The sequence below is a fragment of the Panthera uncia genome, assembly GCF_023721935.1.
Source record: "Panthera uncia isolate 11264 chromosome C1 unlocalized genomic scaffold, Puncia_PCG_1.0 HiC_scaffold_4, whole genome shotgun sequence".
Classification (NCBI taxonomy): Eukaryota; Metazoa; Chordata; class Mammalia; order Carnivora; family Felidae; genus Panthera; species Panthera uncia.
Genome location: NW_026057585.1, coordinates 62029145 through 62056335, shown reverse-complemented (window position 1 = coordinate 62056335; position 27191 = coordinate 62029145). Strand labels below are relative to the sequence as shown.

At 36.7% G+C, this 27191-nt stretch overlaps 1 protein-coding gene and 1 long non-coding RNA gene across 5 annotated transcripts in view; both read right to left on the bottom strand.

The window, feature by feature from the left end:
- IFT25 (intraflagellar transport 25) overlaps positions 1-26728 on the bottom strand; it is a 43847-nt gene extending 17119 nt beyond the window's left edge. For 3 of the 4 annotated variants that reach the window (XR_007454787.1, XR_007454786.1, XM_049617145.1), the window contains exons 1-5: positions 24901-26728; positions 17523-17592; positions 16001-16113; positions 4090-4196; positions 2154-2222 (exon numbers count right to left, since the gene is read on the bottom strand). Coding sequence is in view for 2 of the 4 variants with exons in the window: in XM_049617145.1 (XP_049473102.1) it covers positions 2154-2222; positions 4090-4196; positions 16001-16098 (274 nt within the window). In the remaining 2 variants the exon portion in view is untranslated. The remainder of the gene's footprint in view (positions 1-2153; positions 2223-4089; positions 4197-16000; positions 16114-17522; positions 17593-24900) is intronic. The other variant, XM_049617144.1, reaches the window with a different exon arrangement.
- LOC125912591 (uncharacterized) lies at positions 8170-10796 on the bottom strand. Its single transcript, XR_007454788.1, has 2 exons — positions 8675-10796; positions 8170-8313 (listed from the first exon to the last, which is right to left on the bottom strand). It is a non-coding gene; the product is annotated as an uncharacterized LOC125912591 (long non-coding RNA).
- Positions 26729-27191: the final 463 nt, after the last annotated feature.

The window sequence follows — 27191 nt, the reverse complement described above, 5'->3', positions numbered from 1 at the left end:
GGCTCTGAGCCATCAGCCCAGAGCCCGACGCGGGGCTCGAACTCACGGAGTGCGAGATTGTGACCTGAGCTGAAGTCGGACGCTTAACCAACTGAGCCACCCAGGCACCCCTGCTCAAGTATTTTAAAGCATGTTCTAAGACAACATGACATTTCACCTCCAATTATTTGATTATCTATCTCTAAATAATAAGGATATTTTCTTACATAACCATAATACTATTATCATACTAACATTAAAAAATGCTTTAGGGGCGCCTGGGTGGCTCAGTCGGTTAAGTGTCTGACTTTGGCTCAGGTCATGATCTCCTGGTTTGTAGGTGTGAGCCCTGCATTGGGCTCTGTGCTGACAGCCGGAGCCTGGAGCCTGCTTCAGATTCTGTGTCTCCCTCTCTCTCTGCCTCTCCCCCGTTCGTGTTCTCTCTCTCAAAAATAAACAAACACTAAAATAATTTTTAAAATGCTTTAATATTATATAATAACCAGTCCACATTCAAATTTTCCAATTGTTCCCAAAATGTCTTTTTATGGTTGCTTTATCCAAATCAGAATTAAGTCTCTTTTAATCTTGAACTAATTTTCCCCCCATTTTTTCCCACGTCAGTCTTACTGAAGGGACCAGAATGCAGAATGACACACATTTTGTCATCTTGCCTCTTCATGGTTTCATTAAATCTGTTCCTCTGTCCTCTGTTTCCTACATACTGGAATTAGAACTAAAGGCTTGATCATATTCAGGGTTTGAGGCTTTCACCAAATGTCTTTGTGATCTTTGGCTGTCTTTCGTTACTTATAATAAATCACTTGAAAATTGTGTGCATGAAACCAGGCTCACTGACTAGTGGATTTCAATAGGTGGCCAGGAAAAAGCTAGGCTTTGTCAGTATCCACAGGTCTTTTTTCTATAGCCATTCAGTTTCTCCAAAAATTAATCATTCGGTCTCCTGGCCAGGACTATATTCTTGGTCGCTGTCATAAATAGTAGAGCACAGAGGAGTTCCCACCATTCAACATGCAGGCTTCCACTTAAATCCCATTTTCAACTCCATGCCTCACTTAGCTTTCTCTATTATGCCTGGTCTCCCGGAGTTCTGAGCCTCAACATTCAGTGTTTCTAGTCACCCCTTGCAAGTGGTTTGTGGTCCAGCTTTGTGGAATAGGAGAACTTACCTAGGGCCCAAGCATTCTATATATAGATATTCAACTAATCACCCTTGTTTTCTGGTCCTTGTCTCACTTGCACTTTCCATGGTACCTCTTACATTCAAATTCTAGACCTTTCTAGGGTTTTGTTTGGGCAAACTGGCGTGCTTCACACTGATATTCTCCTTGACACTTAGGTTATAACTTACTCCATTCAGCTGTACAAGTTAATTCTCTTCCACCTGTATCCTCTCTTCCATAATATCCATCTCTCACATCTGCTTTGATCTCCTATGGTTTTTGTTTGCTTTTATTTTTTGCCCTTGTAGGTTTATGCTTCCTTTTCCTTCCTTCTTTCTTCATTTTATTTTTTACTTATTTTTGAGAGAGTGTGCTCGCATAAGTGGGGAAGGGGCAGAGAGGGGTACAGAGGATCCAAAGTGGGCTCCATGCTGACAGCCAAGAGCCCCACGTGGGCCTCAAACTCACAAACCATGAGATCATGACCTAAGTTGAAGTCAGACACTCAACTGAGCAAGCCACCCAGGTGCCCTGACTCCTTTTATTTCTTTATTATTATTTTCATGGTATTTTCATGGAAGGAGAGGAAATAGACACATGAAGGCAATATGTTGTGTTTAACTCGAGGAAATTCTGCTGATGATATTAAATAGTACCACTAATTAGGAAGGAAGGAAAGACAGGAAACTAACATTTACTGTCTACCATATGCCAGATACTAAGTTCACGAAAACCTTAAATGGTAGGTTACCATCTCCATTTTTCAGATAAGGATTCTGAAACCCCAAAAAATTAAGTATTAACATGGTAACAGTTGCATAACCAGTAAGTGAAAAAGCAGTCTTGTATTCAAACCTGAGTTTTTCTGGGCTCTAAATAAATCACAAGAGTCATCTTTTTCCACCAAAATGCAGTCGGATTGGAGATACAGAATCAAAGGACAATACTCCTTCATTATCAGAATAATGCTGGCAAAAAACAAGCACATACCTCTTTCAATCCATGGCTCAAAATCAACTGGCTCTTTAGAGGTGCTCTTTTCAATCCTCAACGTCCTCACTGACATTGTAAGCAAACAAAATGAATAAAGTGTTAATTACCTACCTGATTTTATGTTGCTGTCCCTATATTCCTTTTTTCCTCTGTTTCAAAGTGTCAACCACGGGTGGGACTGCACAAAATACTGGGATCAGAAACACCATTGAAAAATCATCCACATACTCTGTTTGTCTGTAGGGCCCAATGGTAAAATGCAGTCTTATGTCACTATAATCTTATAAATGTACTAACAACACAAAGTTAGTAGAGTCTTTTTTTTTTTAATTTTTTTAAAGTTTATTTATTTTTGAGAGACACAGAGAGAGAGAGTGCAAGCAGGGGAGGGGCAGAGACAGAGGGAGACACAGAATCCAAAGCAGGCTCCAGGCTCTGAGCTGTCAGCACACAGCCTGACGGAGGGCTCGAACTCACGAACTGTGAGATCATGACCTGTACCGAAGTTGGACGCTCAACCGACTGAGCCACCCAGGCGCCCCTAGAATCTTTGAATTTGGTATCATCCAGAGTTTTTTGAATACTGGTAATAATAATAATAATAATAATAATAAATTATTTTTATATTCTGATAATATTATTAATTATTATTATTATTATTATTAGCGGTCTTGGTCATAAATATTTACTAGAGAAACTACTGTGAGCCAGGCCTATTTACTCATTCACTCCTGACCATAATCTTATGAGAAAAAATATTACCAATCCACTTTATTGATGAGGAAACAGGCTTAGAGAAATCAGGCACCCTAGAGAAGTAAGGCAAAGTGTTCAATGATACACAACTAGTAGGGGCCAAAAGTGGAATTCTAACTTTAGGTGTGTCTGACTCCAGAGCCTCTAAAATTAATGTCCGAAGAGAGACTTAACCAGAATGTAGGTATTTTCCTTCTGCATTGATTTTTCTCCATTACCCCTAACCCAGATCCTGCTACCCCAGAACCACTCTTCTCTTCTTTGTTCTGTGCCCTAGGGGGAGGATCCCTGTAGACAGCACCACTGGCTACTGGTCAGATTTGGCTAATGGGAGGCACTGGGAGGAAATTGGAGGGCAGTGGCGAAGTGAGATCAAGTTTTTTCTCCACTCCCTTCCTGCTTCCATGCCATGTCTTTGACAGTGGTTGGGTCCCTTCATGATTACAGCTGCTGCTGGGCCACAGGCTCCAGCTCCCACTGGGCTCCGAAAACACTGTTTCCATCCCTTATCCCAGGAGTGGTAATGACTTATTGCTGTAGCCAGTTTCAGGATGTTCCCACCATCCCTGATTTGTTTCTTTATTCAGACCATAATTTTGTAAGTAATCTCATCAATAAATTCATTTGAACCATCTGGGATATATTGTTTCCTGCCATGACTTTGTCTGAAATACTTTATCCTTAAATAAACATAAGACAGGATTAGAATGATGTTCCAATGGGAGAGTCTCCTCCTAAACCCCTCAGAAAATGCCATTATTAATAGAAGAATCAAAATGATCCCATGCAAATAATCAGGGTTATCAGATTTTCAGAAAGAATTTGACAGAGGAACCCCAAGCCAAATGAATCTGGAATAAAGATGTTGAAGAACTTCGTGTTCTGGCAAGCTGGCTTCTTATGTTTATAATAGGTCTTTTGCCAAAGATTATCAAATAGTAAATTGCATGGAAATTATTATGCACTTTGGAAGGGTTTCAAATTTGCAATTTTAGAGAAGCTAACTGTGCTCAAGGCAGTTAACCCATATTCCTCACTCTCCCACCCCAGCCATAAAACTGTAAAAAAAGTTAGTGTTCTGCCAAGAAGTTTACTTGTTTTGCCAAAAGTTTACATATGTGCCCTCTGCCTATGGGAAAATTAAAAGATGATGAATAATCACATATGATATGCTTACCAAAGTAACTCTGGATTACAAGTCTTTCAATCCTTACATGTTTGTGAAAACAAATAATGAACTCTTGGGGAAACATTCCTGTTGTGGTCCAAAATGTATCTGGATTCCTATTGTTAATTTTAAAGAAAAAGAGAAAGGAAGACCCAAATAAAAATGTTTAATCACAAAATTCTAGTGAATAAGTATTTTTAAAAAAATAAATGACCCTGGATTCTTATAATTCCTATCTCTTCCTTCTGCCTCTAATCTCTCCCCAACTTTAATAATTCTTCTTTACTACTAGCAGATCTATTTTTTAAAAACACAGAAACAGAACTGATATCGCTCTGGTCTGAAAGCCTTCAGTGGCCCCTTATTGCTCATAAACATGACTGTGTAGTATGGCATTTTACGACCCTGTACAATTTGGTCCATTATTAAAGTACACTGTCTCCCATCATAGTATCCTCTCTCATTACTGTAGTCACATTGGGCCAATTAAGATTCTGCAAAGACATCATATAGGCTCATGTTTCTGTGCCTCACTTAATTCATGAGATTCTCTTGACCCGAAAGCCTTTTTTCCCTTACAAGTTTATTCACTCTTTGGTCCCATCTCTCAACCTCAACAAATCAGAATCACTTCCTCAGGCCTCCTTTGCACTTAGCATCGATTTTTGCATTGGTACTTATTTCTTGTGCTTTTATGGCTCCTGCTAGATGCTGACTTTTCTGAGTCAAACCGCTTTCTCTTACTTATCTTTATACCCCAGCAACTATCACAATGGCTGACCCATAGTAGATGCAGAATAGATGTGTGTTGAGAAAAAAATGCACTCAATTTTAAGTCACATATATAATTAAATATATAGTACTAAATATAACTATATAACTATAACTAAATATATAGTACTGCCTACAGAAATAACCATTTCTATTTTCTTTTTCTTTTTTGGAGGCAAATTTATACCTATGGTGAAATTTATCTTAAGTCTATAATTCAATGAGTTTAGACAATGTATATAGGTCAACCAATACCTCAATCAGGGTATATAACATTTCCATTGTTCCAGAAACTTTCCTTCTCTTTCCTTCCAGACAATTCTTACCTCCCTTAGGCAATTAATGCTCTGATTTCTATGACCACAGACTATGCCAAAATTTGGTTACTCATTCTTTTGTTTGATATTTTGTTAGATATTTGGATTGCTTCCAGTTTCTTAGTATTATGAATAGGTGATTACAAACATTCTTGTACAAGTGTTTTTGTGGACATATTTTCAATTTCTCTTGGGTAATCATTAGGAGTAGAAATGCTGGGTCACAGGGCAGAGGTATATTTAATTTTACAAGAAGCTGTCAGATTTCCAAAGTGGTTGTACTATTTTACATTCCTACCATCAATGTAAGAGAGTTCTAGTTGCTCCACACCCTTGTCAACACTTGCTGTTGTCAGTCTTTTAAATGTTAGCCATGCTAGTGGATGTAAAACGGTGTCTTACAATGATATTAATTTGCATTTCCCTGATAACAAATGTTGCTAAGCATTTTTTCATGGGCTTTTTGGCCATTCACACATTTTCTTTTGTGAAATGCCTGTTAAGTGTTTTTTCTTTTATTATTAAACTGGTTATATAGTTGACTCTTAACAATGTGGGGGTTAGGGCTGCCGACCTGATACGCAGTCAAAATCTATGTATAACTTTTGACCCTCCAAACCTAACTACTAATAGCCTAGTATTTACCAGAAGCTTTACTGACAACACAATCAATTAACACATATTTTGTATGTTATATGTACTATATAATGATACAATAAAGTAAGCTAGAGTAAAAAACATGTTAAGAAAATCTGCAGGAAGAGAAAATATGTTTACACCACTGTACATATATTTCTTCAGAAAAAAATCCCATGCAGTTCAAACCCATGTTGTTCAAGGGTCAACTGTACATGACTATATATTTTTGTAGGAGTCCTTTGTGAAATAATATGTATTGTGTATATTTTTTTCCAGTCTGTAGTTTGCCTTTTCCTTTTCCTCCTTGTGTCTTTCAATGGGTAGAAGTTTTATTTTTGGTGAAGTCCAGTTTTACAACTTTTTTCTTTTATGTTTAGTGATTTTTACGTCCTAAGAAATCTTTGCTTACCCCATTGTCATGAAGGTACATTCTAATGTTTTCTTCTCGAAGCTTAGTAATTTTAGCTCTGAGTGGAGATCTATGATCCATCTTGAATTAACTTTTGTGTTTGGTATAAGGTACGGGTAGAGGTTCATTTTTATTTGTATGTTTATTCAGTTGTTCCAGCACCATTTACTAAAAGACTTTCCTTTTCTTATTTAATTGCTTTGATGTCTTTGCCTAAAATTAATGGACTGTATATGGGTAGATCTATTTCTGCCTCCTCCATTTTATTCCATTGTTCTGTTTCTATATCCTTAGCCTTCTGTTGAAAATTAATTGACCTTGGGGCATCTGGGTGGCTCAGTCAGTTAAGCATCTGACTTCAACTCAGGTCATGATCTCACAATTCGTGGGCTCAAGCCCCGTGTAAGGCTCTATGCTGACAGTTCAGAGACTGGAGCCTGCTTCAGATTGTATCTCCCTCACTCTCTGCCCCTCCCCTGCTCATGCTTTCTCTCTCTCTCTCAAAAATAAATAAACGTTAAAAAAATTTAAAAAAGAAATAAAATTAATTGACCTTGCATAAGTGGGTCTATTTCTGGGCTTTCTATTCTGTCCCACTGATATAGATACCTATCTTTACAAAAATATCACACTGTTTTGATTACTGTAAGTTATTTTTAAATCTTGAAATCAAATCACATTAAGTGCTCAAGCTTTCTTCTTTTTCAAGATTATTTTGACTAGACGAGACCCTTGCATTTCCATATACATTTCAGAATCAACTTGTGTTTTATGCAAAAAGTCATTTGAGATTTTAATCGACATTGTGCTGAATCGATGGTTATGTTAGGGAGAAATTGCATCTTGACAATATGAAATTTTCCAATCATTAATGTAGTGCATTTTTTTCATCTATTTAGTTATTTAATTTTTCTCAGCAACGTTTTATAGTTTTCAGTGTAAATGTTTGCATATCTTATTAAATTTATTCTTAACTCTCTTATATTTTAACTGCTATTGTAAATGGAATTTTTTAAACTTCAGTTTCCAAATGTTTCCTGCTATTATATAGTAATACAGTTGATTTTTATATATTGACCTTGCTAAATTTACTTATTAGCTCTAGTAGGCTTTCTTTGGTAGATTCCTTGTTTTTTGTAGATTCAGATGAAACAATGCAATCTGTGAACAGAGACAATTTTATTCCTTCTAATATGTATGCCTTTTATATCTTTTTTTTCCCTTATTGCATGGTTTAAAACCTCCAGGACAATGCTGAATAGAAATGGTGAGAGCAAACATTCTTGCTCTATTTCCAGTCTCAGGGTGAAAGCATTTATTATTTCAGCACTAAGCTGAATGTGTTTAGTAGATGACTTTATCAGACTGGTTAATCTGATTGGTTGCTAAGAATTGTTATCATAAATGAATGTTGGGTTTTGTCAAAATCATCTATTGGGATGATCATCTGATTTTTCCCCCTCGTTCTGGCAATGTGGTGAATTACACCCAACCTTGTATTCCTATGATAACGTGGTAAATATGCCAACCTTGCATTCCCAGGATTAATTCCATCTGCTGTATTCAGTTTATAAGGATTCTTGTGTCTATGTTCATAAAGAATATTGTTCTTTAATTTTCCTTTCTTGTTTCCTTTCCTTCCTTTCCTTTCCTTGTAATGTTTTTATCAGATTTTATTTTCAGGGTTACACTGTTCTCATAAAAAACAATTTGAGAAATGTTTCTTCCTCTATTTTTGAAAGATTTATACTATTTCTTCCTCAAAATATTTGATAGACTTTACGATAGCTACATGGCTATTCAAATACCCTTTTTCATCTTTTGTCATTTTTATAGGTTGAGTTTTTCAAGGAATCTGTCCATTTAAGTCGTCAAATTTATTAGCCTAAATTTTTTCTTTTTTAATTAAAAACATTTTTAAATGCTTATTTATTTTTGAGAGAGAGAGAGAGAGAGAGAGAGAGAGAGAGACAGACCACAAGTGGGGGAGGGGCAGACAGAGTGGGAGGGACAGAATCCAAAGCAGGCTCCAGGCTCTGAGCCATTCAGTGCAGAGCCTGATGTGGCGCTCAAACCCATGAACCGTGAGATCATGACCTGAGCCGAAGTTGGATGCTTAACTAACTGAGCCACCTAGGTGCCCCAATGGAAAATATTTTTAAATTGAGGTATAACTGACATCTAACATATTAATTTCAGGCATACAACATAATGATTTAATATCTTCAATTTGTCCTTGATAGTGACTTATTAATCTTTTAGAAGCTGTACTGATATTGCTTTTTTTAAAAAATGTTTTTAATGTTTATTTATTTTTGAGAGAGAGAGAGAGACAGAGCACAAGCAGGGGAGGGGCAAAGGAAGAGGGAGACACAGAATCTAAAGCAGGCTCCAGGCTCTGAGCTGTCAGCATAGAGCCCAACATGGGGCTTGAACCCATGAACTGTGAGATCATGACCCAAGCCGAAGTTGGATGTTTAACTGACTGAGCCACCCAGGGAACCCAATATTGCTTCTTTCATTGCTGGTACTGGTAATTTATATTTTCTCTATTCTTTCTTGGTCAATCTTACTAGTGGTCTATAACTTTTATTAATCCTTTCAGATAATCAATTTTGGCTTTGTTAATTTTTTCTAATTGTCTATTTTCTATTTCATTGATTTCTGCTCTTTATTATTTATTTTCTTCTACATTCTTTGGGTATACTTTGCTCTTCTTTATCTAGCTTCCTAAGGTGGAAATTTATTTGTTGGTTCTTAAAAATTCTTTATAATAGAAAATATTTATGCTATAAATTTCCCTGGAATCACCCACGTTAGCTGCATCTACAAATGTGAATATATTGTTCTCATCATCATTCAGTTAAAAATATTTTCTAATATACCTTGTGATTTCTTCTTTGACCCATGGGTTATTTAGAAGTGCCATGCTTAAAATCTAAGTTTCAGAGATATTCTTCCAGATGTCTATTTAAAATTTATTTGTAATTTACTTACATAGTGGTCAGAGAACAAATTCTTTTCTCCAGCTTTATTGCAATATATTCAACATAACAACATTACATAAGTTTAATGTATACAACATGATGATTTGATACGTGTATGTGTTGTAAAATCATGACCACAATAAAGAACACAACCATCATCTCACATGTTTACCATTTTTTGGAAAATATATTCCCTAAGATCTGAATCTTTTGACATTTATTGAGATTTTATGCCCCAGTACATTTTAGTGAATGTTTAATGTATACTTGTTCCCTGTGCCATTGTTGATTATAGTGTTGTATAAATGTCATTTTAGTCAAGGTGACTGGCAGTATCGTTCAGATCATTCTATCTTTACTATGCCTTTACTATCTGTATCTTTAGATTTTTCATCTGGCTGCTTTACCATTACTGAAAGAAAGTTGTTAAAATCTTCAAGTATGATTATGGATTTGTCTATTTCTCTTTCATCTGTCAGTTTTTGCTTTATAAATTTTGAAGATCTATTATTAGGTCAGTACACATTTAGGAGTATTATCTCTTCCTGATGAAAAGATGCTCACACCTTGTAAAATGTCCCCTTCATCTCTGGTAATTCTCCCCTTTTACATTCTACTTTGTCTAGTATGAATATAGCCAGTTACTTTCCTATGTTTATTGTTTATAGAATGCATCTATTTCATCCTCTTATTTTCAACCTATTTGTGACTTTATACTTAAGGTACATCTCTTGCAGATAGCATATACATGGGTCTTGTACTTTTATCCAGTCTGACAATTTCTGCCATTTAATTAAAATGGCTAGCCCATTGGCATTTAATGTAATTATTGCTATGGTTGGATTTAAGTCTACCATCTTGCTCTTCATTTTCTATTTGCCCTCCCATCTATTTTTTTCTTGTTCTATTTCTCCTTTCTTATCTACTTTTGACTGAATAAAAAACCCTAAAATTCCATTTAATTTTCTATTGGTTTTATATCTCTTTTTTTGGTGTGTGGCTATTCTCATTTTGGTGTGTGACCTCACGATAGTCAATTTACATTGAACTCCACTCATGTGCCATTATTTTCATGTGTTTTACATTCACATACATAACATTTACTACTATATGTATATAATAAATCCCACAGTACAATGTGTCTTTCTCCCCATTATGTGGTTAGTTGAATTTGTAAAAAAAATTAAAAGAAAAAGGATAGTTTTTTACATCCACCCAAATATTTACAATTTCCAATGTACCTAATTTCTTCCTCAGATTTGAATTTCCATTTAGTATTACAACACTTCAACATGCAGAACTTCCTTTAGCATTTCCTGTGATGCAGGGCTAGTTGTGATGAATAAAATGTTTCTATTTCACCCTGAATTTTGAAGGATATATTAGCTAGATACAGAATTCTGAGTTGACAGGGGTTTTCTGTTGTTTCTTTTTTCAGCATTTAAGATTTTGTTCCATTGTCACCTCTGTTCCACTGTTTGTGATGCAAAGTCAGCTGCCACTGGTACTATTGTTCCCTTGTAGTTAATATATTTTTTCCTGCAGCTATTTAAAAAATATTTTTCTTGGGGCGCCTGGGTGGCTCAGTCGGTTAAGCGTTTGACTTCGGCTCAGGTTGTGATCTCGCGGTCTGTGAGTTCGAGCCCCGCGTCAGGCTCTGTGCTGACAGCTCAGAGCCTGGAGCCTGTTTCAGATTCTGTGTCTCCCTCTCTCTGACCCTCCCCCATTCATGCTCTGTCTCTCTCTGTCTCAAAAATAAATAAACGTTAAAAAAAAATTTTTTTTTAATATTTTTCTTACTTTTCAGCAGACTGCAGTATGGTCTTTTTGTAATTACCTTGCTTGGGGCTTGCTGAGTTTCTTGGATTTGTCACTTGGCATTTTTTAATAAGATTGGAGAAAATCCAGCTTAAAAGTAGAAAAAACTTGAATATCCATCAGCCTGGTGAGTGGATAAATAAAATGTGCTATATCCATATAATGGAATATTATTTGGCAATAAAAATAAATGAAGCACTGATATGTGCTATAACATGGATGAAACTTCAAAACATGTAAGTGAGGGGCACGTGGGTGGCTCAGTCGGTTAAGCATCTGACTTCGGCTCAGGTCATAATTTCTTATGAGTTTGAGCCCCATGTTCTGAACTGTCAGTGCAGAGCCTGGAGCCTGCTTTGGAATCTGTGACTCCCTCTCTGCCCCTCCCCGCTCGTGCTCTGTCTCTCTCAAAAAGTAAATAAACGTTAAAAAAATTTTTTTAAGAAAAAAAAGAAAACATGTAAGTGAAAGAAGCTAGTCACAAAAGACCATATGTATGATTCCATTTACATTAAATCTCTGAAAGGCAAATCTATAGAGATATAACATAAAGTAGATTATTGAGAGCCTAGGGCTGATGGGGATAGGGGGAATATAAGATGACTGCAATGGGTTGCAATGGAGAGTAATGAAATGCTCTAAAATTGATTATGGAGATAGGTGTATAACTGTGAATATGCTGGAAGCCAATAAATTGTACCTTTTATTTTATTTATTTATTTATTTATTTTGAGAGAGGAAAAGAGAGAAAGAGCATATGGGGAAGGGGCAGAGAGAAAGGGAAAGAAATGTTAAACAGGCTCCATACCCAGCACAGTCCATGAATTTGAGACCCGCATTGGGCTCTATACCAACAGCTCAGAGCCTAGAGCCTACTTTAGATTCTGTGTCTCCCTCTCTCTCTCTGCCCCTCCCCCACTTGTACTCTCAAAAATAAAATTAAAACATAAAGAAAATTTATTATTTTTTAAATAATTTTTTAAAATTTAATGTTTATTTATTTTGAGAGACAGAGAGAGAGATAGTATAAGCAGGGGAGAAGCAGACAGAAAGGGAGACACAGAATCTGAAGCAGGCTCCAGGCTCTGAGCTGTCAACACAGAGCCTGACGCAGGGCTAGAACTCACGAGCCGTAAGATCATGACTTGAGCCGAAGTCAGATGCTCAACCGACTGAGCCATGCAGGCACCCCCCCCAAAAATTAAAAAAAAAACAAAAACATAGGCAGTAATCTCTTGACATCAGCTGTAGAAACATTGTTTCCCTTTGGCAAGAGAAACAAAAGCAAAATTAAACTATTAGGACTAAATCAAATAAAAAACTTTTGTACAACAAAGGAAACCATCAACAAAACAAAAAGAGAACACACTCAATGGGAGAATATATTTACAAATGATATATCCAATAAGGGGTTAATATCCAAAATATATAAAGAATTCATACAATTTAACACTAAAAAAACCCAAATAATCCAATTAAAAATAGGCAGAAGACATGAACAGATATTTCTACAAAGAAGATATCCAGATGGCCAACAGACCCTCAAAAGATGCTCAACATCACTCATCATCAGGGAAATGCAAATCAAAACCACAATGAGATACCACCTCACACCTGTCAGAATGGTTGAAATCAACAACACAAGAAGCAAGAGGTGTTGGCAAGGATGTGGACAAAAAGGAACTCTTGTGCACTGTTGGTGGGAATTAAAACCAGTGCCATCATGGTGGAAAACAGTATGGAGGTTGCTCAAAAAACTAAAGATAGAATCACCATAAGATCCAGTAATTCCACTACTGGGTATTTACCCAGAGAAAATGAAAACACTAATTCAAGAAGACAAAAGCACCACTCTGTTTATTGCAGCATTATTTATTAATAGCCAGGATATGGAAGCAACTCAAGTATCCATCCATAGATGAATGGATAAAGAAGATATGGTACATATATACAATGCAATATTAGTCAGCCATAAAAAAGAATGAAATCTTGTCATCTGCAACACATGGGTGGAGCTAGAGAGTATAATGCTAAGTGAAATAAGTCAGAGAAAGACAAATACCATATGATTTTACTAATATGTGAATTAAAAAACAAACAAACAAATAAGAAAAGAAACGAACAAAAAAACCAGACTAATATACAGAGAACAAACCGGTAGTTAGTTGCCAGAGGGGAAGTGGATTAGGGGATGGGTTAAAATAGGTGAAGGGGATTAAGGGCAGTGAGTAATGTACAGAATTGTTAAATCACTCTATTTTACACCTGAAATTAATATAGCATATGATTAATATGTTAATCATACTGAAATTTTTTGAATAAATAAATAGATTTTTAAATGGCACATGACTGAATTCTCATAGTTAGGTAAAACGAAGTCATAAAAATGGTAGTTTTCTTTTAAATAAGGCTTTATAGCTAACAACTGTTTAACATCTATTATCTCAAGTGATTTTTTTCACAACTCTGAGGTAGTCAGTGTAGGTAGTGTTATCTCCATTTTGCAGATCAGAGAAGTGAGGCTCAAAGATACACTTTTAGTCCAAGTTAACACATATAATTCATCCCACCAGGAATTTTAAAGTTGGTTTTTTTTGTGTTTGTTTTTTTTTTTTTTTTTTTTTTTTTTGAGAGAGAGAGAGTGTGCATGCACGCAAGTTGGGGAGGGGCAGAGAGACAGAGATAAAGAATCCCAAGCTCTGTGCTGTCAGCACAGAGGGGCTCTATCTCATGACCTGTGAGATCATGACCTGAGCTAAGATCAAGAGTTGGATGCTTAAATGACTGAGCCACCCAGGCACCCCCACCAGGGTTTTAATTGTAAATCTAGTATTCTTCTATATTATGCTGAAAGGACTAATTCTCCGTCTCCCTTTTCTCTTCACTCGTTTTTTCTAGTGCAGAACTTCCTTTCTCCTTTTTCATTGATATATTAAATATCAGAGAGCAAAAATAGAGTCAAAGGCAAGTAGAAATATAATCACTTTCTTTAACTCTGATTCCTGAGGAAATTGAGAGTTGGGAGAACTACCTAATGGGGGCAAATTTATGGCATTGTTTTCCCCAAATAATTCTATGGTTACTTCCTTTTAGACAAACCAACCCATGAGCAGAGAATAATTTTTAATATCTACTGTATAAAGTCTAATTGTATTTATTGGAAATGCATATGCATTAAAAGTCTCTGATGTGTTCTGCTTAGTTGTCAGGTCCAGTAACTACTTTTATTCCATATAGTTTTCTGTACTAAGGGTTTTGTCTAATTAAGTATGATGTCCTTAATCATTCATTAATATGGACTGATCTTTGGAAAGATCTCTATTTCTGAAAACAACTTAAGGTGAATCTTTTTATGTCTGTGTATCCTCACAGCAGTCCCCACATTAATTTCTCTACTCCAAGGCAGAGTGGGATAAATAACTATTACCTGAACTTTAGGAAGTAAAAGACGAAGGATTAAGAGGCACAGGCAAAAAACAGATATTGAGTTTCGGATTCAAACCTAAAGTTTGACTTATGATAGTATGGTACAAAGAACCCCAAACTAGGAGTTAAAAGACATGAGTGTTAATCTTGATTCCACCACTTGGTTATCTGTGTAATTCTGAATAAGTCATCTTTACCTCTGATTATCCTTTTCCTCATCTTTACAATGGACTGAAAATACATTTGTAAAATATCTTGCCTCTTATTTCCCAAGCTTATGGTGAGGGTCAAATGACATAACATCTATGAAACTATAAAGCCCTATGCAAATATAAAGTAATACATGCATGTGTGTGTGTGTGTGTGTGTGTGTGTGTCCTCAGCTACTTTCCAATATAATTTGAGTTTGATATTTGATGGTCAAATTCAAGCTACTCAACAATTATTTTAAGTAAGTCACAGTATTTGAGTAAGTCATAGTCTCTAACTTGTAGGAATTCATAGTTAAGAGAGGACACAAACATTAAAAATAAATAATCATATAATAAAGGAATAAGGTAATAGAGGTATATACTAAATTCTTTTACAGACCAACACAAAGGTAAATTAATCTTACGTGAGGGCAAAGGGACAGATGTCAGACAGGAGATAACAACTAGGCTTAAAGGAAGAGCTTGAGTTGCTAGAATTTTATCTAGATACATGGGGTTCACAATAAAACACACACAAAAAAACCACAAGATCTGCGTTATAACTGGCTCTGCCTTCAATAATTAAAACTAGTACTTGATCTCTTTAGACTTCTCTTACCACAAGTCTAAAATAAAATGTTTACCTAAGATAAATTCCTAAGTCTTTCCAGCTCTAAAATTATATGATTCTATGAGTCAAACTCTGGCCATTGTACAGATATCAAGAAAGAGAATTCAAGAAAGTAATAAAATGGTCACAACGATTAAAAAAGGACATTTCCCACTAACTACTTTTTCTTGGAATTCAAAAGCCTGAGAATGATATTTATCTCTACCTAGAATAAGCTCTAACACAGTGAAGAGAGGAAATTGGAATGATAACAAGAAGCTGAGAACCAAACAATGCATGTGGATAGCAGGAAGTTAAGCATTCAGTTTAGCAAAGATGTTGCTTAGACCACTAAGGACATAGGCAGTAGATGAGAAGTTACAATGTTTTTATTCCTATATACTAAAAAAAAACTTGGAATAAAATCATAACCAGATATTAAAATGTACTCTTCCATAAAATGAGGTAGTTGTTTGTTTGAAGTTTTGCCTTGTTAAACAGCTTCAGAAAAAACTATTTGTATAAAAGGTCTGTTTAAGAATTATAAAGAAAGGATCAGAAACCTAAATATACACAACTGAATTGGTTTCAGGAATGGTACCAAAGGTGAACATTGTCAAGTAATATACTTCACCAAACATTTATTAAACTATGTTTAAAAGTTCTGGTTGTTGCAAAGCATAGTCCCAGTACTCAAGGGGTTCATTGACCTACTATCAAGACTTTAAGGAAGAAAAAATAGTAACTCTTACCCATCAATCATACTTTCAGGAGGGTGTTTTTCATCACTTGATGTAGCTAAAATCACTTCCGCCCCCTCAGAGCTCAAACACAGGTCATTTTTTCTCATCTTAAAGTGTTTAATCTGCAAATAAAACAATAATAAAAACAGTAAATTCTTGATTCTCTGAACTTGATCTGAGAAAAGGAAGACAGAGAAAGCCTGTTGCCTAGCACACAGCTTAACAACCAAGCTATTCAACAAGTGAAAGGGACTCTAACATTTATTTACATAAGTAAACTTCTAACCTCTCCCAGCAGTAATCTGTAAGAAAATGATTATTTCTACTACTCTAACTCCACAAAACAAGACTCTGACTACTCTGACATCATTTCTCTGATTCTAAAATTAAAAGTCCTCAAAAATGATATAGAACCAATTAACAAGCTAAAGTGGCATGAATTAATGGGTAACTTTTTAAATATTTTATTCTCAAATTAGTTAACATACAGTGTGGTCTTGGCTTCAGGAGTAGAATCCAGTGATTCATACTTATATGTAACACCCAATCTCATCCCAACAAGTGCCCTCCTTAATGCCCATCACCCATTTTCCCCATCCCCATCAACCCTCAGTTTGTTGTCTGTATTAAGGGTTTCTTCTGGTTTGCCCCCCTCTCTGTTTTTATCTTATTTTTCCTACCCTTCCCTTATGATCATCTGTCAAGTTTCTCAAATTCCACATGAGTGAAATCATGTGATACCTGTCTTTCTTCAACTGACTTATTTTACTCAGCATAATACCCTCCAGTTCTATCCATGTTGTTGCAAATGCCAAGATTTCATTCTTTTTCACTGAATTACTGAGTAAATTTAAAAAATTGTTTATATTGTTATATTTCTGAAATTTCTTTTTTTAATTTTTTAAGTTTATTTATTTATTTTGAGATAGAGACAGAGAGAGTGAGTGGGGGAGGGGCAGAGACAGAGAGAGAGAGACAGAGAGAGAATCCCAAGCAGGCTCCGCACTGTCAGTTAAGCATCCAACTTCGGCTCAGGACATGAGTGTGCGGTTTGTGAGTTCCAGCCTCACATCAGGCTCTGTGCTGACAGCTCAGAGCCTGGAGCCTGCTTCAGATTCTGTGTCTCCCCCTCTTTCGGACCCCCCCCCATGTTCATACTCTGTCTCTCAATAATAAATAAAAATGTTAAAAACATTTTTTAAAAAAATATGGAACATAAAAGCAGATATTTTGTGACTGTTTACCCATACATTTATCAACTGAAAATAGCAAACTACATTATTCACAACTTGAAAGGTATCTTACCATCATTACTTTTTTGATGCAGAATATAAAATAAGAGAGAAGACAAGCTTTTGCTTATTTTTAAATTCTACATCAGTCACTTGGGTCACGGGTTTCAAGACATTTCTATTGTATGGTAATATTTTAAGTTTAATAAAAGTATCCTGAAAAGATATCATTGAGCTCTACTATGGATCCTGGTAGATAAGACAGAAGATGAGAAAAGATTCCATCAGATCTCACTCACCTTTCTCCTTGATCTGGTCGTGACAGGGCACAAACCAATATGTAGATGCAAAGTGACTATGAAGCTGAATCTATAAAGAATTAAAAGACAAAGAGTGTTTGGAAAAAGGAGAAAAGCTTCCAATACCCTTCATACTCCGGCCTCAGTCTGATTTTTTTAAAAAGTGAAACTGTTTCAAAATAAATAATCAACAAATTACAGAGAATATCACATATGTTAAATAACTATGTACCCGCTGTCCAGATTTAATAAATATTAACATTTTTGCCCATTTCTTTCCTTGCCCAATGGTAACAGCTATTGTCAAGTTGATAAACATGCCTCCTTACTATGTTTTTATACTTTTACCATATATGTATCCATAAATGACATGCACTGTTCTTTTAAAACTTAAATGCTCTCTCTCTCTCTCTCTCTATATATATATATATATCCTTAGGCTATCCGCTTTTTTCATTCAAGTTTTTAATCGTGCTGATATATATATAAATCTACTTTATTCACTTCTACTGCTGTCAGGTCTTTCTCTATTTCTCTAATGATGAATATTTGGGGAAGTTTCCAATTTTTTGCTATTATACACAAATTTGAAATGAGTATCTTTGTGTATGTATCCTTAGCACATGTGGGAGAAAGTCTTTATGATAAAAGTCTCTTTACAGAAGTAAAATGGCAGAAACTTAGAATCAGCATATCTTCAAGTCAATAATTGATCAACTAGATGTCTAAATTTTAACAATTTACACTACCATCAACAATGTATGAGAGTTTCTGCTTCCTCATATTCTCACCAATTTGGTATTGTTAGATATTTTGGCTTTAGCCAATCTCATCGGTGTGAAATGATATCTCAATAAGGTTATAATTCATATTTGTATAATTATTAGTGAGGTTGAATACTGTTTCGTATGATCATGAGCCATTCAGACCTCCTTCTGTTATTTGCTCTTCCTTATCCTTTGTTCACTTTTCTATTGTGTTGCTTTTTAAAACTTTTGTCGTCCTTTGCTCTTCGATTTATGGGGATTTTTAAAATAAAATATTCTGGATACAAATCCTTTGTTATATTTGTTGCAAATATCTTCTACTCTGCAGCTTGATTTTTCTTTTTAACTTTGTGTGTGTGTGTGTAAGAGTTTTCCCACCCCCACTTTTTATTGCTTAACTATAACATATAAACAGAAAAGAACACAAATCAGAAGTATGTAGAGCAATAAATTTTCACAAAGTTAACACACCCAGGTAACCAACACCCAGGTAAAGAAGTAGAATATTATCAGCACTTCAGAAGCCCTCTGCATGCCCCCTCCCAGTCACTACCCTTCCCACCTTTCCAAGGTTAAGTATGGTCCTTATTTCTTACATTAATTTTGACTGAGATTCATATAGACTCATACAGTTTGTACTCATTTGTATCTGGCTTCTTTCATCATTGTTTTTGACACTTACCCATATCACTGTGTCATAGACTTGAAGTGCAACTAAGTAAAGATGCAATCCAGCCCCAACCCAGCTCAACCTCTAATAAAATCAAAGAAATCGTCCCCCAAGTGGAGCTTCACAGGAAGTTTGGTATGAACTGAAAAGCAAAGAAAGATTTCTGTGACCTTGGGTACTTAGATCCCAAAGCCCTGATGGAGGGGACTGATCTGAATTCAGAGGTAAACTGAATATCTGAAATTAGAGGTAAACTGAACTATTTATTTTTATTTTTTTAAGTTTATTTCTTTATTTTGAGAGAGACAGAGACAGTGTAAGCAAGGGAGCAGAGAGAGAGAGGGAGGGAGAGAGAGAGACAGAGAGAGAGAATCCTAAGCAGGCTCTACACTGTCAGCACAGAGCCCGATGTGGGGCCTGAACTCATGAAATTGTGAGATCATGATCTGAGCCGAAACCGAGAGTCAGACGTTTAACCAACTGAGCTACCGAGGCACCCCTGTAAACTGAAACTATTTAAATAAAACTACAACTCAGTCCAATCCTGAGGTGGACTAAAGTGATCTGCCCCTTATCCTGGCTGCTGGGCAAAGAAAATTGTCTCTCTGGGAAAAAGCATTATCTACTTCAGGGTCTACTGTTCTTTTAAACACAACATCCAATATACAAAATCACTTCAGCGGATCTATAGATGACCCAAGTGCTGGAATTACCTAAGATAGCTATTATAAATCTGTTAGATAATTTAGTGAAAAGATGCACAAGGGAATTTTAGCAGAGAAATGGAAACTAAAGAAAAACAAAATGAAAATTCCAGAACTGAAAAGCATAGTATCTCAAATAAAGAATTCATTAGATAGGCTTAGCAACAGATTGGATCCAACATAATAATGGGTCAGTGAACTTAAAGACAGGTCAACAGAAATGATCCAAAATGAAATACAGAGAAAAAATGAAATACAATAGAGCATCAAATACTTGTGAGACATTATCAAACTATTCTGACATACATGTAATTGGAGTCCCAGAAGGAGAGGAAAAACAATACTATAGAAGAAAAATCTGAGGAGATGTGGCTGAAAATTTTCCAAAATCTATGAAAGGCATAAACCGAAGATCCAAGAAGCTCTTGAATCCTAAGTTGGATAAACACAACAAAGAAAACCCCACCTAGAGGCATCTTTATTGCTGAAAATTAAAGAAAAGATAAAAAATTAGTAGCAGCTAAAGCAAAAAAACAAACAAACAAACAAAAAAACAACATTACATTTGGAAGAACAAGAATAAAAACTGACTTCTCATCAGAAACAATAGAGACCAAATGACAATGAAATGACATCTTTAAAGTGCTAACAGAAAAAATATAGAATTCTATATCCACCAAAAACACCATTCAAAAGTGAAGGCAAAATAAAGGCATTTTTAGGCAAACAAAAGCTGAAAGAATTTGTTATCAGTAGACCCACACTACAAAAAATATTAAAGGAAGTGCTGTGGGCCAAAGGGAAAGGATTTCAGGTTGAATCCTGGATGAGTGGGAAGGAAGAGCATTGGAAATAGTACATATATGACTAACTTAAAAGACTATTTAAAATTTTTCTTTACCGGGCTAGTATCCAAAATCTATAAAGAACTCCCCAAACTCCACACCCGAAAAACAAATAACCCAGTGAAGAAATGGGCAGAAAACATGAATAGACACTTCTCTAAAGAAGACATCCAGATGGCCAACAGGCACATGGAAAGATGCTCAACATCACTCCTCATCAGGGAAAAACAAATCAAAACCACACTGAGATATCACCTCACGCCAGTCAGAGTGGCTAAAATGAACAAATCAGACTACAGATGCTGGCGAGGATGTGGAAAAACGGGAACCCTCTTGCACTGTTGGTGGGAATGCAAACTGGTGCAGCCACTCTGGAAAACAGTGTGGAGGTTCCTCAAAAAATTAAAAATAGACCTACCCTATGACCCAGCAATAGCACTGCTAGGAATTTACCCAAGGGATACAGGAATGCTGATACATAGGGGCACTTGTACCCCAATGTTTATAGCAGCAATTTCAACAATAGCCAAATTATGGAAAGAGCCTAAATGTCCATCAATTGATGAATGGATAAAGAAATTGTGGTTTATATACACAATGGAATACTACACGGCAATGACCAAGAGTGAAATATGGCCTTTTGTAGCAACGTGGATGGAACTGGAGAGTGTTATGTTAAGTAAAATAAGTCATACAGAGAAAGACAGATACCATATGTTTTCACTCTTATGTGGATCCTGAGAAACTTAACAGAAGACCAGGGGGGAGGAGGAGGAAAAAAAAAAGTTAGAGAGGGAGAGAGCCAAACCATAAGAGACTCTTAAAAAGTGAGAATAAACTGAGGGTTGATGGGGGGTTGGAGGCAGGGGAGGGTGGGTGATGGGCATTGAGGAGGGCACCTTTTGGGATGAGCACTGGGTGTTGTATGGAAGCCCATTTGACAATAAATTTCATATTAAAAATAAATAAATAAAAATTAAAAAAATAAAAAAATATAAAATTTTTCTTTACAAAACTATTGACAATTTAAAAAATAGCAATGAATGATAGGGATTGAACAGATAGAAATAACAAATACAGTAATAATACAAAAGGCAAAAGAAGGATAAATGAGACTATTCTTCATAGAGTCCTTGTCAGGTTCTTGAACATTAAGTGATATAATATTGATTCAAAGTAGATTAGGATGTTAAAGATGAATGTTGTAATCCTAGGATTAGAATTAATTCACCACTAAAAGTCACAAAACAAAAAATTATAGGAAGAAGGCCAATAGAAAAGAAAAAAAATGGATTTCATAAAAATACCTGTTTAATCTGAAAGAAAGCCAACAAGGAGAAGAATCAATAAATAAAAAATAAATGGCAAGAAGATAGTTTTAAACATAAATACACTGATTATTCCATTAAATGTTAATAAACTAAACACTACATTATCAGACTGAATTTTAAAAACCCCAATAGATGGGGTGCCTGGGTGGCTCAGTCGGTTGAGGGTCTGACTTCGGCTCAGGTCATGATCTCACGGTTTGTGAGTTCAAGCCCTGTATTGGGATTGCTGCTGTCAGTGCAGAGCCCGCTTCGGATACTCTGTCTCCACCCCCCTCTCAAAAATAAACATTAAAAAAAACCCAGCAGATACGCTTTTCAGGAGATGCTCTAAATATAAGGATAGAGGGAAAGTAAAAGGATAGAATAACAAGTCTTGATATCTGATAAAGTAAATTCTTCTACTTAATTTTCAAAACTGGTTTGGGTCTATGCTTTGTACCTTAATTACAAGAAAGATTTTTTTAAGCTACAGAAAAATATTTTTTGAGATGTTGACTGTAATTCAATTCCATTTATAGATTAATTTGGAGAGAATATCATGTTTATGATAATGAGTCTTCAAATCCATGGATCCAGCATCTCTCTTCATTTAAGACTCCTTAAGTCCTGAAATTGTTCTCTACTTTTCCCTAAACATATCTTCACCTCTTCTGTTAGGTTTATTCTCAGATGTCTTATGGTTTCTATTGCTATTGTAAGTGGGATTAAAAAAAACATTATTTAAAAAAAATCTTATTCTCTGCCATACAAGGAATATTTCTAACATTTCATCATTAAATGTGATGCTCACTAAAGGCTTTTTTCTTGGATACTGTTCTTTGGGTTATAGAAATTTCCTTCTCTTTTTAGTTTGTTAGTTTTTTCCATGAATAAACATTGAATTTTAACAAATGCTCTTCTAATATTTACTAAGATGATCAATTCCTACAGATTGATAAGGTGATAAATGAAATCAAGGTTTTCTAATGTTATAGTATCCTCAGTTCCTAGCATAAACTCTACCTATGTGGCCAAGGTATATTACCATTTTTATCCAGAGTTGGATTCAGTTTGCTAATAATAATTTTTAGAGATACATTTCTAAGTGAGACTGGCTTGTAGTTTTCCTTTGTTATTCAGTTCATATCTGGTTTTACAATCAAGACTGTACTCCCAACATAAACAAGTTGGAGAGCTTCCCTTTTGTTTAGATATTGGAGCAATCTATATAAGACAGAGCTTATTTGATCCTGTAAGCCTGCTAAAATCTCTCTAGGTAAATTTTTTGTTTTTACTATTTCAAATTCAATTGTTCACTTCAGGTTTTCCACACTGCCTTGAATCAATTCTGAAATTTCTATTTTGAAAAATATTATCTATTTCTTGTCTTTATATTTATTGGCATAAAGTTCATTTTTATTGTAATTTAAAAATCTAGTATTATAGAGTTGAAAGCCATGGTGAGATTGGTCAAGAAAAAAGGAATATGTTCTGACATTTTCTACTTGTGCCTCTTTTTTTGGCTTTTTTCTTGCATTTAATACTATCGATACCAGAGAACTAGTGTTAGATGCTGTTAGCACTTAGTTTGAAGAAAGATGATAAATTCCTAGAAATACAGATCAATGAATTTGGGTGTTAATTTTCAACAAAATTCTAAAATTAATAAATTTCAGTATTAAAACGATAACCTTGAAAACATAAATAAGAGAGTAGTACAATAGGAAGGAGCAATAACATTAGTTCACAAAGATTGTAACAAACATTTCTTGTTTTTTTGATAGAGTCACTACCAATTAGGGACATGTTCTGAACATTTCAACAAAACTTCAGACAAAGCCTCTCAAGATACACATGGACCAGATGGAGAAATGTCGGCTGGGTGACAGGCAGTACTTTAGGTAGATATTTATAACTCTTTGAGTGGCTATGCTCAAAGAATGATGATTAATGGAACAGAATGAACTACGAAAGACCTCTGTCTTTATGCCATTCAACATTTTTATTAATTAAAGATGGAAAAAGTATGCTTATCAATTTTGCGGATGACACAAAGCTGGAATGTCAGGTAATATGCTGGATGACAGAATTAGCACACAAAAAGATCTGAGCAAGGCAGAAAGATGGGATATGATGAATAATATATTTAATAAGGATAACAATAAACGCCCATACTCAGACTTAAAAAATCAATCACACAAGGATTGGGTCTAGATTGGGGTTGGCAAACTACTGCCTCTGAGCCAAATCTAGCCTGCCATCTGCTTTTGTATGGCCTATCAGCTGAGAATGTTTTTTATTTTAAATTACTGTTTAAAATTAAAATAATATCTTGTCATGGTCATCCATGTATACACTGTCTGTGGCTACTTTTGTGTTACAGTGATTGTCATAGAGATCCAAAGGCTCATAAAGGTGAAAATAATTATTATCCAGCCCTTTACAGAAGAAGGGTGGTTTGCTGACCACTGATCTAGATATGTAAAATGTATCGGTTTGGTTCACTACAAAGTCACAGTATAGGGCAAGAGTGTACATATCCACCCCCCAAAGGTAGAGGAGTACTATCTTAGATTATAGCAGTAGAGGTAAGGAGGAACTATATCCATCAAAATTTGTGAATACTAACTAAGGACCAGGCATTGTGCTTGTTAGTAATGCAAAGATGACTACAACCTAAGACAAAGATGGTGACTAAGCCTTGGTTCTTGCCTTCAAGCTCAGAGTCAAGGAAGATGGACAAACAGGCAACAAATATTATACTATGTTATGTGTAATAATGTGAGCTACATCCAGAATTGTGTTCGGTTCTGGGTAGTTTATTTTAAGTAGGACATTGTCAGACTTCATATTGTCAGAGGAAAACAAAAAGTTCATGATGATCTATGAATTATCACATGGAGAAAGTTGAAAGAATTAGGAGCTGAAATGTTTCAAAAGAGAAAAATGCGATTAATATCACAAGTGTTCAAAAACGAAAAAAGGATTAGAATTTTTCTTTTACAACTCCAAGAGGGAGAACTGGACTCAACAAATACAAATTCTAAACAGGAAGAAAGACATCACAGATAAAAGAACTTACTGGCAAAGTAAAGGTTTTAAGTCTTTTCCATCCTTGAAATGTCCCAGACAAGTAGATAATTTATGGAGGAAACTAAAGAAAGGATTCCTGCATTGGTGGTTCTTTTAGACTGGATCACGTTCTGGGAAAGACAGACTGAGAACAGATAATGAAGAATCTTAAAAGCCAGGTTAAAGTCAATGGGCTCTATCCTATGGTTCTCAATAGGACTGGGGTGATTTTGTCCCCCAGGGACATATGACAATTTTTTTCCTTTTTTTTTTTTTTTTTTTTTTTTTGAGAGAGAACACACTCATGCCAGAGCAGGGGAGGGTCAGAGAATCTTAGGTAGGCTTCACACCCAGTGCAGAGCCCTGTGGGGCTTGATGTCATGACGCGAGATCATGACCTGAGCTGAAATCAAAAGTCAAGTTGCCTTAACCGACTGAGCCACCCAGGTGCCCCAACAATTTTTAAAGAGTTTTGCTGTCATAACTTGGTGTGTGCGTACGTGTGTGTGTGCGCGCGCGCGTGCGCTACTATGGGCACCTAGTGGGCATTTTGTGATGCTTCTAAATATCCCACCGTGCACAGGACAGTCCCCCACAACAAATAATTATCTAGCCCAAAATGTGAATAGTAAAGAAGTGGAAAAACCTTATGGTAATATATTTGGGGGTAGAAATGTGGGGGTTGGAGTCTTAAGCAGAGAATATGCTTTAAAAAAGTTATGTTTTAGGGAAAAGTATCTAGCATTGATGTGTAGTATATGAATAAGGAAAGGATATACGCTAAACGTTCAGTTTTCTTGCCTCACATTATCATCTAAGTCGTCTGAGGGAAGCCAACATGTACTTTAACACAAAACTCACTTCATACCTCCTTATGTCCATCAATATCCTTCCCATTTCCTGTGTTGGATGTAATTATTTAATGGCAGAAGTTGAGTTCTCTTTAAGGTTCCTTTGTTGTGGTTAATAAGAAAGAGGCAAACTAGCCCCAAAGAAACCCACCAGACAACTCCGTACATATGTTGCTTCCACAATTACAAGATGCAGGTTTGCGATGTAGTCTAAACCCCACCCTGGGATACCTTACTCTAAATCAGATATTCCCTTAGGGCCTCAGTTTACTAAAGGGGGTGCACTCTGAGGTACCATCCTCTGCACCTTTTAAGGTCCCTGACCCTGGACTTCCCTGATGTCTTATCCTGTACTCTAAACCCAGGGCGACTTAGCCACCCTTTAATCTCCAGTTCACATGACATTTCTGGTCCCTTTCTGAAAACCTAGAGGAGTCAATTTCGCAGTATCCCTGACTTGGTACTCCCACGGGCCAATGCCTTCGGCTTGGTATCCCTAGAAAGGCAAATCAGCTCTGACACTACCTCCTCGCTTCCATCCCAAACCCTTCTCAGTTCAAGGCCATTTCAGGACCTCCGAGGGTCCTAAACACTCCGACTTGATCGCCCCTCTCCAAATTGTATAAAATGTATTAAATGAACCCACATCGTGATGTATAATATATGGCTTATGTACCAGTTGAGAGGTTATTTTGGTAGACTTATTAATTTCGATTTGCAATTGTTTTTCACTTTTGAGAGTGAAAACATCATTTCAGGGCTCAAAAAAGTTCGTGGAATGCCACGGTGTCTGCGTCAGATTTCATCCATGTCCCCACTCGGGCCGCCTCTCAGCGCCCTCCCGCCTTCCACCTCCTCGCCGCGCGTCTCCTCGCAATCCTCCCCACTCTCGCTCGCCTCTCCACCAGCTCCCCGCTCTGTCCGCCCCCGTCCAGCCAGGATCCCACCCACCCAGGTGCCGGCCCAACCATCCCCACCGCCCCGCCGCCCCGCTCGCCTGCGCTCCCGTTAGCTCCAGGCGGGCGGACAGTCCAGGCTCCGGAACCTCCTTTCCGTCCCGCCCCGCCCCGCCGCGCCGCAGCGCGCCCCGACCCCTAGCCCCGCCCCCTACTCCAGGCCTCCAAAGAGTTCCCGGGAGCGCGCACTTCTCTACTCGAGCTCTTCGCTCCACCCCACCCACAGGCCCCGCCCCGCGAAATCCGTCCCCGTTCTCAGCCGCGCTCTCGGGGCGCGCTCCCATCTCGACTCCGGGTTCTTTGCCCCACCTCTCCCGCAGGCCCCGCCTCCGAGTTCTCCTTAACTTCGCGGCTAAACTACGCAGCCCCACCCTAGGGCCTTTCCTCAAAGCAGCGGCCGAGCCCGCGCCGCCTACCCTCCCCCACCTCATATTAATCCCAGGGGCTTTGTAGGACCCAGGGGACCCGCCCTTACGCGAACACGCATGCGCAAT